Raw genomic sequence first — 12,476 nt, 5'->3', positions numbered from 1 at the left:
GAATGTTTCACCATTCTCTGCCTTTTGCTTTATATATAGAGATTTATTTTTAAAATAACCAAAAAAAAAAAAAAAGTGCTAACATAACTTTTATCAGTTGGTCCTTCAATTTTTATTTTTTGAGGATTTCAAAGTTGGTCCCCAAACTTTACGAAATAAAGAATGTGTCCGACCGAAACCTTGTGAAAGTAAGGCTCCAAACCAATGACGAAAATGACCCACTGTTACACGAAACTATCCATGGACTTGAAGTTCATCGACTAACTGCGTAGCTGAGGCTGTGCTAGTTGTTGCCATGCGAGATACAGCAAAGGCGTTCGTACAGTCCCTTCCCCTCCGAGAAATTCCTAATGAAAACCCTAATTTCCCAGTACTGGGTTCACTATTCGAAGCCTCAATTCTCACCGTCAGTTTTTCTCTTCCATTTTCCGAGAAGTCAGAACTTTCTTCACATTTCCTACAGAAAATGGTCTTGCTATCCCAGAACCACTAGATTATCTTCTGTCGGAGTTCACTGTGCCTCTGAATCAGCCAGTTATGGCGGGTGGGACGATTTGAGACTCGCCGGCGACTCGGGCCGCTCTGGTGAGTCTGATAAGTTTCGTGATTTTCTGGTTTCTATAGGAATCGATGATAAAAAGCATGTCTTCGTCTTTCTATTAGGCCTTGCATGCGCTTTTGCCATTTCCAGGGTTAGGATTTCTTCAGTTGTCGTGTTTCCTGCTTCAATTTTAGTTTTTGCTATAGGGTTTTCATTTGGCTTCGTTCGCGGTGGAAGTGTTGGTGAAGTGAGCTTAAGTGCAAATAAGAGAAGGGCAAAAGAAGAAAACTTAATTGCTTATCCTGAGAAATTGAGGAACTTGGTGGAAATTTTCGATGGGTTTGATGATAAAGTTAATAACTTAAAGTACGATGTACAAAAAGCTATTGATTCCAGAGAAATTACAGTTACTGATTTGGAAAGTTATGTAAAGGCCATGGAAATTATTAGTTTACTGGTGTCGAATGCTAGGAATGCTGTTGAGAATTTGGGTAAGTTCAATATTGATTTAGTTGAGAACAAAAAGCTGAGTAAAAGAAAGAAAGAGACCGTACAAATTGGATATGAGTTGTTTCAGTACATAAGAGGTTTGTTCAAAGAAAAGTTGGCTGATTCCAAGCCTAATAGAGTGAAAAATAATTTTAAGCGAGAGGCTGTGGAGAAAGTGATGGATGATCAATCTCGAGGGAATGGTTCGATGCCTTCTGTTAATGAAATGGTTCTCGGTTCTGTTCATGAGAATAAAGGAATTGTAAATTCGAGTCATTCTCAAGATTTCTTAAATAAGTCTGGTTTTGATGAGGCTGGAAATGGAAGAGTCAAAGTTGCTTTAGAAAATAATAAGATGAGTTCAGAGGAGGTGGGTGGGGGTCCTGACAGATCTGCAGCTGGAAGAGAGTTTAATTATCAGAATAATGGATTGCAATTCATGAGCAATGGTCACATATCTTCGAAGATGGATCATAACAATCATGCTGAAACGTGGGAATCCCATGACATTCTACTTGATTCTGTAGATTTAAGTGTCAGAATGGAGCATATGGACAGTAAAGCTTCCTTTGTACAAGAACAAATACTTAAGCAATCTGGTGGGGACTACAGGTCTTCTCATATCAGGGAAAAAAGTGAGGATGGGACTTACGAGTCTCATCTTAGAGAAGAGCAAGTAAATCACAATGACGATTCTTATTTGGCTGATCACCTGTCTGGACATGAGAGTGAACTCCCTTCTCTTTCATCTTCAGTGGTTTCAGATGATATAGTGTTTGATAGGTATATTAGAGAAGCTAATGATCTTCTAAAACAAGCCAAGGAATTAATAAGAGTTAAACACAATGAAGAGCGTGCAGAGAACATATTATACAGGGCAGCCAAATTACTATCCAAAGCCATATCTATGAAGCCCATGAGTTTGCTAGCTGTGGGCCAGTTAGGCAACACTTGCCTTCTTCATGGAGAATTAAAATTGAGGATTAGTCGTGAGTTGAGAACACAGCTTGCAAGAAGTGACCCCCTATCTGCTGAGAAATGGATTAGAATGCATGATAAAATCAGCAGTAAAGATGAAATTGCATCTGTTCTGATTAACGTGTGTGAAGAGTGCGAGGAACTTCTTGTGGAAGCAGGCAAAAGGTATAGAATGGCATTATCAATTGACGCGAATGATGTGAGAGCCCTATATAATTGGGGTCTTGCTCTCACCTTCCGTGCACAGTTGATTGCAGATATTGGACCTGTAAGAGACTTGACTTGAATTTTGTAATTTTTAAATTTTTTTCTTATCAATGGATTGTTTAAACTGCTTTTGTAGTTTTAGTACTCAGTCGTGTGAGCTACATTATGCTTAGTTGAATTAGGCTTTAAACCGTATCCTTTGTGGATTTCAGGAAGCGGCTTTTGATGCTGACGAACTGTTCTTGGCTGCAATTGATAAATTTGATGCCATGATGTCCAAGGGAAATGTTTATGCACCAGATGGTATGTTTCTGGTCCCCCCTCTCATTCTCTCTCCCTTTTTTTTTTCTTTTGGAGAGAACATAGTGTATAAGTTATTTGATTCTGTTTGATTTCAAAAACTTTTAAACTGCAGCTCTGTTTAGATGGGGTGTGGCACTACAGCAAAGATCACGCCTACGACCTAGCAACGGGAAAGAGAAGGTGAAGTTGCTGCAGCAGGCAAAGAGGCTGTATGAAGATGCACTTCATATGGATTCCAACAATGTCCAAGTAAGAGAAGCCTTATCATTATGCACATCGGAGCTTAGCAGCAGGCACCGTTACTTTTAACTAAAGCGTACTGCTAAATTTTGTCCCTTCTGTCAAGCTTCCTGTTCGCGAAATACAGTAAACAACGAGTCTTTGATATATTTATATAAATACAAAATAATAAATAAAAGTGATGACAAGAGAAGAATATAGAAGACAGTTTATTTTCTGGCGCAGCATCGACTCATAGTACTCTCTATTGCTCTCCCCATATGAAAGCTTTTGCGGTTTTTAGTAGGTTCATTCACCACCAACATTGAATTTTGTCGCATTAGTTTATGTTTAACTGAACACAAAAAATAACTAAAATCATAAAGATGTACAGAGGTTTCATTTCCATTTTCCACAAAGTACAAAAATGTCCCAAAAGAAAACTTGTACTCATTAACTGCGGACGCTGCAAGTTTTTTCACTTGCTGGAAAAAAATCTTCAGCTAGCGTTATGCCATCGACCTCAAACGTTCCTGGAAAACTTTGAACATGCTTGCAAAGGTAACAATGCCAGACAAGGTTCCATCCTCTTCGACAACCCACACATAACTCACGCGGTGAGAAAGTGCCTGAACCATCACTGCCACCAAGGAGCTCCTTGGATAGCATACAATTGCCTCCGACCTCCTCACTAACCTTGCTGAATAACCTCCTCCTGACCTTCTTCCCCACCCAAACTCTTCATCCGATGAAGTCGAACAGAAGGAAGAAGCTGATGACAATGTTGAGTCTTCTTCCATGAACTCCAAGAACGCCCCATATTTCTTCTCCTCCAATCTATCTTTCACCAACTGCACTAGCTCATCCGGAGGGCCACCGCAGTCAATATACGACATCAAGTCACCGGCTGAGAGTGTGGCAATTGCAGCTGCCACCGACTCATGGCAGGTGTTGATGGTGTAAGGCGAGATCTCCCCAATCACCCTGCTGTACTCATCAAGAATGGCAACCGAGGTTTGCTGAACAAGGGACTGAGAAATAAGGGGCAATGCAAATGAGGCAGGGTCATCATAATGTAGGGCGAGGATGTTTTCGGTGTTGATAGCTTGGAGGGAGTTGATGGGGCTGTTGGAGATGGGACTGAAGCGTCCTATGGAGTTGAGGAGGTAGCGGAGGATGTCTTCTTGGGTGAGCCAGCAGTATTCACGGTTGTTGTGGAGGGTGTTGAAGGAGTGACTGTGGAGAAGCATTTTTCTTGTTGCTGTGATCCTGCGACTTTGAATTGGTATCACAATGTTGTGTGCACCTTCTAGAATCAAATCTATGGCCTCCACCAAGCTGAGATTTATAAGACAAATCAGTCAGATTATTATCATAAAGAATATATATATATATATATTTTTTTTTTTGAAAAAAAACAATTCATATATAAACTTCAGGGAAAAATAGTTTGCCGAATTTCCATCGTCACGAAATCTGATGGACATTTGGGGCGGCACAAGTTGCACCATGAAAACGTACGACAGTAATCAAGGTGAAAAATCCGGCAAAAAACTATAAGAACTACCTTTTTGTCAAAATAAAATAAAATAAAATTTAGAATATGATCAAATCCTTAAAAATGGGGCAATCAACAGTTAAGAAAAAAGAAACAAACCTGGCGTTTGGTTCCAAATGCCTAACAAGGGCAGACCCTTTGGGTATCAAAACCTCAAGCGGAGCCTCGAGCGCTTTGGCAGGGCAAGACAGGTTCTCTTCTTTGCCCAAGAAGCATATGACATCGACCATGCAAACCTTTCCTACGCACAGACAATCTTCAGATTCAGATTTGTCGCTTTTCTCGGAGTGGTCGCAGCTCCACACGCTTAGGCTGCTTTCGCCGAGCCGCCTGAGGGCAGACAAAGCCTCACCGACCGTGGCGGAGATTGAAAGGGACTTGACCGGAGGCTTTCCGAGGCAGAGATCGGAAACTTCATGCGAAAACAGACTCAGCCCCATGCACTGTATCTGTATATAATAAAATCCAACCAAACGGAGCTCTCAGGCTGGGCGAATGAAAAAACTTGGGTTTCAAGGTTCAGAGAATGAAAGAAAAAACAAATAGAGAATTGAAATTTGAGTTTTGGTCGATGAAGGACAAGGGGGGGTTTTGGTAGTATTTAAACACGCTGTTTTTGACCCGGACACGGAGAATTCCGTACTGATATTTGTTACGGATTTGTTGTTATTGTGGGATACGCGTACCGTACGCCACTGAATATGAGCTTAATTACTTTCTTACACCGAGACTTTAAACGTAAAATAGAAAAATCTAGAACGAAAATATTGTCTACAACAAAATGGCCAAGTGGCCATTTTCAGCCAACAAAACGTTAAAATATATCTAAAAATAGCTTTCAACACTCTTTTATATACTTATAGATGAATATCTGAAAAAACAAATGTTATAATGTGAATGTGTCTCGTAACGGAACGTTACTAATCCACTCATATCATAATACATGTTAATTGATATTATATAAATTTTTGACTCATACTATAACACGTATATTTAATATTAATATTATATACGTTGACTCGTATTATAACACATATACTTAATATCATTAACATCACATTATTCTTTATAACTGGCATCAAACGGAGGGCAAGAAACGACATACATTTATCATATTTGGTTGTTCACTTATAAACATAGTCATCAACGGCAGCAAGTGATCTTCCATTCATTTCTTTCCCTTTTGTTTTCTCGCCAAATTTTAATGCTGCATGCAAATTTAGCAGTTGGCGTATGCTTTCGAATGTCTTAGGGTGTCGATGTCCGTATGGACTATGGAGTGTGATAGTTCCACTCCACAAATTTATTTATGGCTACAAGTTGTTCAACATTCCATTTTATGACAAGTTCTTCACCTAAATATCTTTGTAATCATGCCCATATGGGGTCAGTTGCTCCTTATATATATATATATTATTGTTCTTTTTATAAATATTTTAAATTTCCCAAGTAATCTAAGTCAATATGAGTATGCTGCTCTGTCCTTCAAATTTGTCGTCTTTTCAACACCATCTTATTCATGTACTAGATGCCATGATTCATCTGAGAATTCAAGGCGGCATTCATTCATTGGAGAATGCTTAGCACCAAAACATGAAATTTACAATGGACAAAGAAGAAGTTAATTTATTTATTTCAAAATAGCCCACAATCCATCCCTTTCACTAAAACTACCCTCTCCGCAAAGGCTTTTTTTTTATAAAAAAAAAAAATTAAAATTTATTTTAGAATTAAAAAAGATAATGGGTAGTTTTGTTTTATAAAAATAGAATTTATTATTTGATTTTTATTATACTTTTAATTTTTTTTAATATAAAAAGTGTGAATTTACCATATTATCCTCATTTAATTAATAACTTTAATTTTTAATATTTAAATTAACCAAAAATATTTTCTGATATTTTGAATATTTCATCATTCTCCGCTTTTTACTTTATATATAGATATCCATATTTTCAGAGAGCTTCCATTGAGGGATCCCTCAAATAAGCTTTATTTGAGGGACACCCTTTGTAGGCCCCACTTCGGATTGTATTTCACTAATCCAAACCATCTATTTTGTAGATACTCATTCAAAGATCATCTCTACAAAAAATCACTTGAATCCGATATCATTTGACCACTCAATTAAGTTATTGAAATTTTAGCATTTTCTTGAAGCACCGTGTTCATTGATTTTGTAAGACACAATTGGATGTCGAAACGGTTTCCGATTGTCTAATTTTTTGTAAGGATGATCTATAAATGAAGACCTAAAAAATAAATGGTTTGGATCATTGGGAAAAAAATTATAGGGTACCCTAAAGGGCGTCCCTCAAATAAAATTATTTGAGGGATCCCTCAATAGAAGGGGACTGTCCATCTTTTACCACATAATTACCCATGCTATTTATTTTAATCCAAATTTATAACATTATTGCCGCCTCAAATTAGCTGGTGGCTGAAAATGAAATGGGCTCCTTGAATCTACTAGTGGGGCCCAGTTGTCACAGATCTCTCACGCCTACGGTCCAAAACCGAATACTGCCTTTTCTGGTGGACCTATCTTGCACCGATCCGTGGCCCATCCTCGGACTTAAATTAGGAACCCGTACAAGTGACTGACCATAGTCCACGAGTTCACTGCCACTGGTGGTGCGTCAGCGCTCACGTTATCATATGGGCTTGTACGAAATTTTCTCTGTGTTACATGCGATAGATACATGAATTAGGCCAATTGATTAAGATAATAAGTCTGTTTGTTTGTATTTAAATTCGCATTCCTCCTATCGGGTTTTTTAAATTAAATGAATTTAGAATAATTTATATTATCACTTGTATAAAAAAATAAAAAATAAAAAGATAGGATGAAGTGGTGTATAGAGAATATTAAAGTTGTTCTTTTTGAGAAATTTTTTTTTATATTATTAAAATGTAAAATAAAAAAAAATGGTAAAGATACTTGTTGAGATTTATAGTTGAAATTTACCCCCCAAAAAAAGGGAAAAAATTTTATGACAAGTTTTAGTGAATACTGGCCGAGTAACAATTTGGACCTCTCTTTAGAATACTAGAACAAATCCGGCCCAATAACCACAATCGGGTATTGCTTGTTTTTGGTGTTTTGTTTGGGCCTTGAGCCCATCTTATATTCCTAAAAAAGAAAAAGAGTCGGGTCCATTACTGTAGCAGAGCCTCACTCACACATACCCCAGATCCTTTCCAGAGCTTGCAATTCGTGAGGTTCTGTTTTCACCGATTTTCCAAAAAATTAGGGTTCGGATTTGAAGGTCGGAGATACAATGTCTGATTACGAAGGCACCAAGGTGTTTTTCTAAATTTCTACCGGTTAATTTGTTGATCTAATTTCTTACGCTAATCTTGCTTGTGTAATTTATTAATGTTGTGTATGTTCGAGGTTCCGTTTTTGAATCAGATGAATTGTTTTGGGTATAATTTTACTTTTTAATTTTCAGAATATGTTTCTGTTTCTGTTCCTAAAATGAGGGAGTAGAATTGGGAAGAATTTCGAATTGATTAGTTAATTTGAAAATGAATACGTAGAGGAAACGAACCATGAGTGTTTAGAGATAGCGGTTCGCTGTTCTATATGTTACTTTGTCAATTATCAAATCACTGAGTGATATTTTTTATTGCATCAGCATAATTCTCGTCGATCAGAACGCGAGAGCTCATGGACTAGAGAGCGAGAGCGAGACCGCGGTCAAGATAGAGAAAAAGATGATGACCGGTATACAAGGGATTACAAGGATAGAAGTGGAAGATTTGACAGAGGGAGGAACAAGTTTAATGGCTATCGCCGCAATCGAACTCAAGATTTCGACAGGTTAAACTTATGCATCTTATTATATTTTATAAATTACAACTACATACCATGGTTTGAGTTGTCTGACCTGCTTTTTAGTGAAATTCAGTTATCCAAGTTGTTCCCATATGCTGTTTGGAAATCCCAATTGCATCACGGAGTTAGTTTGTAAACAAATTTTTTTAATTTTTTTTAATTTCATATTCTGTGTGTTCTGTCTTGTAGGCATCGTGATTATGATCAAGATAGAGAAAGGAGGCATAGACATAGATCGCGTTCTCGTTCTCATTCAAGGGAGAGATCTCCTTCCCGTTCTCGTTCAAAGAGGTTAGGAAAACTTTTAGATAAACGTTCACCTTGATCTTGTCAGTGTATCATGACTTATTTGGATATTATTTTAGTTGATTAGGTTATGCATTTTCTGTTGATTCAAAACAACATTTCCCATTTCAAAAGCTTTAGCTGATTAAAACATAACATAGCCGCTGTTAATATTTTGTCTTTAAAGCTGCATTGCTCCATTTTAATATTGCTGCAAATCTTTGTCTACAGCAAGCGTACAAGTGGTTTTGACATGGCACCACCTGCTGGGGCCGTGCTGCCTAATGCTGCTGTTTCAGGTTTGGAGCTAACTTCTCATTCACCAGATTCTTGTGAAAGAATATGTAGCACCTTTTATTCGTTATAGTTGCCTGATCTCCTGTTATTTTATTTAAGCATCTAAGAAACTATTTTTTCTAATGGTTTACTGTGGAAACTGAGAGCCATTGTTGTGTTGTTTGGTTGTTGTTGTGTGGTTGTTTGTCTGTGTTTGCTTTTATGGTTTGGGTAAGAAGGCGATGTTGAGTTGGCGTGACTACGTTCAAGGGAGAACCAATGCAACGTTTAGCTGGATCTTCTTCTCCTTCGACTGATACAGTTGCCATTTGGTAGACTTACAGATATTTCCCTACCATCTGCGATGATGGAATTTGTTTCTTACTTTATTGTTTCATGGTATATTTTAGGTATGAAATATTAGCTTTATTTATAATGAAAAGATACGTCTGGGATTTCACATGTATTACATTGCCAGTGTAGTTGTGACATGTTTTGGCCTTGAAGCTATATTTCTTATCCTTCTGTTATTGCCCGTTCCCCTTCTGTTAATAATAATAATGCAGGACAACTGTCAGGTATTCCACAAACGATGCAGGGAGTGGTACAAAATGTATTACCTTTTGGGGCAGCGCATGTATGCACCTTTCACCAGTATAAGGTTTTATGAAATCTTGAGTTTGATTTTTCATTATGATCTTTGTGAATAACTTTATATGTTTTTGCATATTACAGCTGGCTCTTCCCTTGATGCCAGCCCAAGCGATGACTCAGCAGGTAAATTCATATTATCTATGTGCACATATAAACTTACATATATACATTTTTTATTATAAATTCATGAAGGACGTTTTTTCATTTGCCTTGTCTCTTTCTCTCTTACAGGCTACAAGGCATGCACGTCGGGTATATGTTGGTGGGCTTCCCCCCTTGGCAAATGAGCAGGTTATATTTCTGGTTTTGCGTTTGGATTCTATCCCAAGTACTAGCAAGGGCTTCAATTCTATTGTGGACATATGGTCAAGGCTAAAATTTGATGCCTTTTGTGTTATCACTCTAGAATCTAAGGATGTACTATGCATATAATGCAGCTTGTTATAGGTTGTTACATGACCAATTGCCAACTGGGTTACAAATAAACCATAATTTTCATTTCCCTCTTACTTGGTTGAAGGATTTGTCTTGCATTCTTTGAAAGATTTTTAAGGAGTGTCATTTTTATGTCACAGACAATTGCCACATTCTTTAGCCAAGTCATGGCTGCCATTGGAGGGAATTCTGTTGGTCCAGGTAAGTGTTATCACAATCTCAGTTTAACTATGTTCAGTATGCATTACATGGGTTTTATCTGAGAGTAGTGTGTTTTCCAGTATCCGAACTTGCAGGTGATGCGGTGGTAAATGTCTACATTAATCATGAAAAAAAGTTTGCATTCGTGGAGATGAGAACGGTTGAAGAAGCGAGTAATGCAATGGCATTAGATGGGATTATATTCGAGGCATGTCAATTTCAGATTATCATTAAGTTTCTTTTTTTGTTTTGTTTAAAATCAATGTATAATTGTCATAAAGGATGAAACTCTTTCTTCATTAACATGCTCCTTTTGATTGATCAGGGGGTTGCTGTGCGGGTACGAAGGCCAACAGACTATAATCCTACCTTAGCGGCAGCACTTGGTCCAAGCCAACCAAGTCCTCTCCTCAACTTAGGTGCTGTTGGGCTCACACAAGGGTAGGTTGACTATGAGTTACTTAATTTGAAGCTAATTTAGTGTCATACTCTTTGTAATTACTTTATAAATTTGTAGAGTTGAATTGCAAAAGTCTTGTGGTGTACTAATTTTGGATTTGTTTACCAGTGCTGTTGGTGGAGCAGAGGGACCCGACCGTATCTTTGTGGGTGGGCTACCATACTACTTCACTGAAGCACAGATTAGAGAGTTGCTACAATCCTTTGGGTATGGACTTCAATTTCCTGCAACTTGCCGTTCCTCATTTTGATAAACCATAGTTGCTTATTCTAACAGCACAGTTGACCACTGCAGCCCTCTCCGTGGTTTTGACCTTGTGAAGGATAAAGACACAGGAAACTCTAAAGGATATGGATTCTGTGTTTATCAGGTAAATGCTCAAGGATTAGAGGCTTTGCTATTGATTTTTATTGTTGTCACCTTACAAATGTTTGATGTCTACTCAGTGATTGATATGGTTGATTTTATGGCCATCTCCCTTCTCTTTAATACATATGTAGTATATACTTCTCGGAGTTCACTCCTAGAAATCTAGTCAACTAATATTCTAGAACTTCAGGATCCAGCTGTGACAGACATTGCCTGTGGTGCCCTTAACGGCTTAAAAATGGGTGATAAAACTTTAACGGTCAGGCGTGCTACTGCTAGGTTGGTGTTGTTTGAAATCAAAGTGCAAGCTTGATTCTTTTATTATTTTGAGCCCATTAAGATGGCCTGAAATCTTTTTACAGCAATGGGCAGTCTAAATCAGAACAAGAAAATATCTTGGTACAGGCACAACAGCATATAGCCATGCAGGTAAGAAATACATATGTTTGGTTCTTGTTTATGTTTTACGAATACATTGTTGGCTTATTTATATATTTCTTTGGTTGTAGAAAATGGCCTTGCAGGTTGTTGACTTGAATCTTCTAGGAGGTGGAATGGCAACCATGGCAAGTGGTGAAACACCCACTAAAGTCCTATGCTTGACTGAGGTAGTATCACTGTTGAAAATGAAGTTTGCAAGACATGCATTTTGTTTGTGTAGTTAGTTTAACATCCATCTTTAGGAATATTAGAAGACTGCTGATTCTGGGTTTATTTTTGATAGTTCCAACTGACTGATTGTTATATCTTATTATGATGAAGGCAATTACTGCCGATCAATTAGGTGATGATGAAGAGTATGTAGAAATATTAGAAGACATGAGGGATGAATGCAGCAAATTTGGTATTTTCTTCCGAACCTGTTTAGCTTTTGTTAAAAATTTATTGCATGTGTGTGTGTGGATGTGTCTCTTTTGTAAAGCAGAGATATTTGATGTTTTGTTAAGCGAAGTTGTAAAAAGCACTTTTAGATTTCGCTATGACTAGGATTAGAACTGAGAAATTTTCTTGTTTGGAATGGTTAGGAACTCTGGTGAATGTTGTTATTCCTCGTCAGGATCAACATGGAGAGCATATCTCAGGAGTTGGAAAGGTAAAACTACTCTGCTGCATCCATTTTCTGTGCTCTTAATCTTCTTTTTTCTTTGCCTATCAAATATCTGGCTTCCTTTTTCTTTATAATGTACAAACTCTTGCAGGTGTTCTTGGAATATTCTGATACTGGGAGTTGTGCCAATGCAAGGAATGTCCTCAGTGGCAGAAAATTTGGAGGCAACATAGTGAATGCCTTTTATTATCCAGAAGACAAATACCATAGCAGGGACTTTAGTGCGTAAGAGTACTAATGTAATGTAAAATAGCTCTACTTTTCGAAAAAACTACTTTTTCAGATGTGCAACGGTTGCTCAGGGAGTGGATCGCATGTTAAATTAATCGAGTGCCTTTCTCCGCAATGTTTCTTGAGATGTCTTGTTGGCTTAGGAATTTCGGGCCATTTAGGTCTCTATTGATATGAAAGCGAGATTTGTTTCAGTGTACAGACCATATAATATACATTTTAGACAGTTCAAGCTTCAAGTTGGTCTCTCATTTGCATAGCAAATCTATGTATCTTTGGTTCATTTGAGGCATGTTGAGCCTAATCACCTCGTCCATTCCG

General features: G+C 37.7%; 3 protein-coding genes across 5 annotated transcripts; 2 read left to right on the top strand and 1 right to left on the bottom strand.

Annotated features, from left to right (window-relative positions):
• On the top strand, positions 141–2,975 carry LOC18779419. Of its 2 annotated transcripts, XM_020562037.1 has the most exons (4): positions 143–585; positions 748–2,276; positions 2,428–2,518; positions 2,631–2,975. In XM_020562037.1, the coding sequence occupies exons 1-4, from the start codon at positions 351–353 to the stop codon at positions 2,825–2,827; spliced, it is 2,052 nt and encodes a 683-aa protein (XP_020417626.1). In that variant the 5' UTR covers positions 143–350; the 3' UTR covers positions 2,828–2,975. The 2 variants fall into 2 exon arrangements, with proteins under 2 accessions (XP_007211553.2, XP_020417626.1); XM_007211491.2 differs by having other exon boundaries at positions 141–2,276.
• On the bottom strand, positions 3,088–4,886 carry LOC18780575 (CBS domain-containing protein CBSX5). The gene is made up of 2 exons (XM_007212607.2): positions 4,395–4,886; positions 3,088–4,075 (listed from the first exon to the last, which is right to left on the bottom strand). Exons 1-2 carry the CDS (start codon positions 4,733–4,735, stop codon positions 3,247–3,249), a joined length of 1,170 nt encoding a protein of 389 aa, XP_007212669.1. The 5' UTR covers positions 4,736–4,886; the 3' UTR covers positions 3,088–3,246.
• On the top strand, positions 7,470–12,403 carry LOC18778674 (splicing factor U2af large subunit B). Of its 2 annotated transcripts, none has more exons than XM_007213777.2 (18): positions 7,470–7,600; positions 7,937–8,121; positions 8,326–8,427; positions 8,653–8,720; positions 9,276–9,334; positions 9,433–9,474; positions 9,583–9,642; positions 9,927–9,987; positions 10,068–10,195; positions 10,313–10,428; positions 10,556–10,654; positions 10,742–10,817; positions 11,007–11,095; positions 11,179–11,245; positions 11,326–11,424; positions 11,579–11,660; positions 11,842–11,909; positions 12,016–12,403. In XM_007213777.2, exons 1-18 carry the CDS (start codon positions 7,577–7,579, stop codon positions 12,151–12,153), a joined length of 1,563 nt encoding a protein of 520 aa, XP_007213839.2. In that variant the 5' UTR covers positions 7,470–7,576; the 3' UTR covers positions 12,154–12,403. The 2 variants fall into 2 exon arrangements, with proteins under 2 accessions (XP_007213839.2, XP_020418251.1); XM_020562662.1 differs by having other exon boundaries at positions 9,264–9,334.

Source organism: Prunus persica, chromosome G4 (genome assembly GCF_000346465.2).
Source record: "Prunus persica cultivar Lovell chromosome G4, Prunus_persica_NCBIv2, whole genome shotgun sequence".
Taxonomy (NCBI): Eukaryota; Viridiplantae; Streptophyta; class Magnoliopsida; order Rosales; family Rosaceae; genus Prunus; species Prunus persica.
This window is presented reverse-complemented; position numbering and strand designations above follow the sequence as displayed.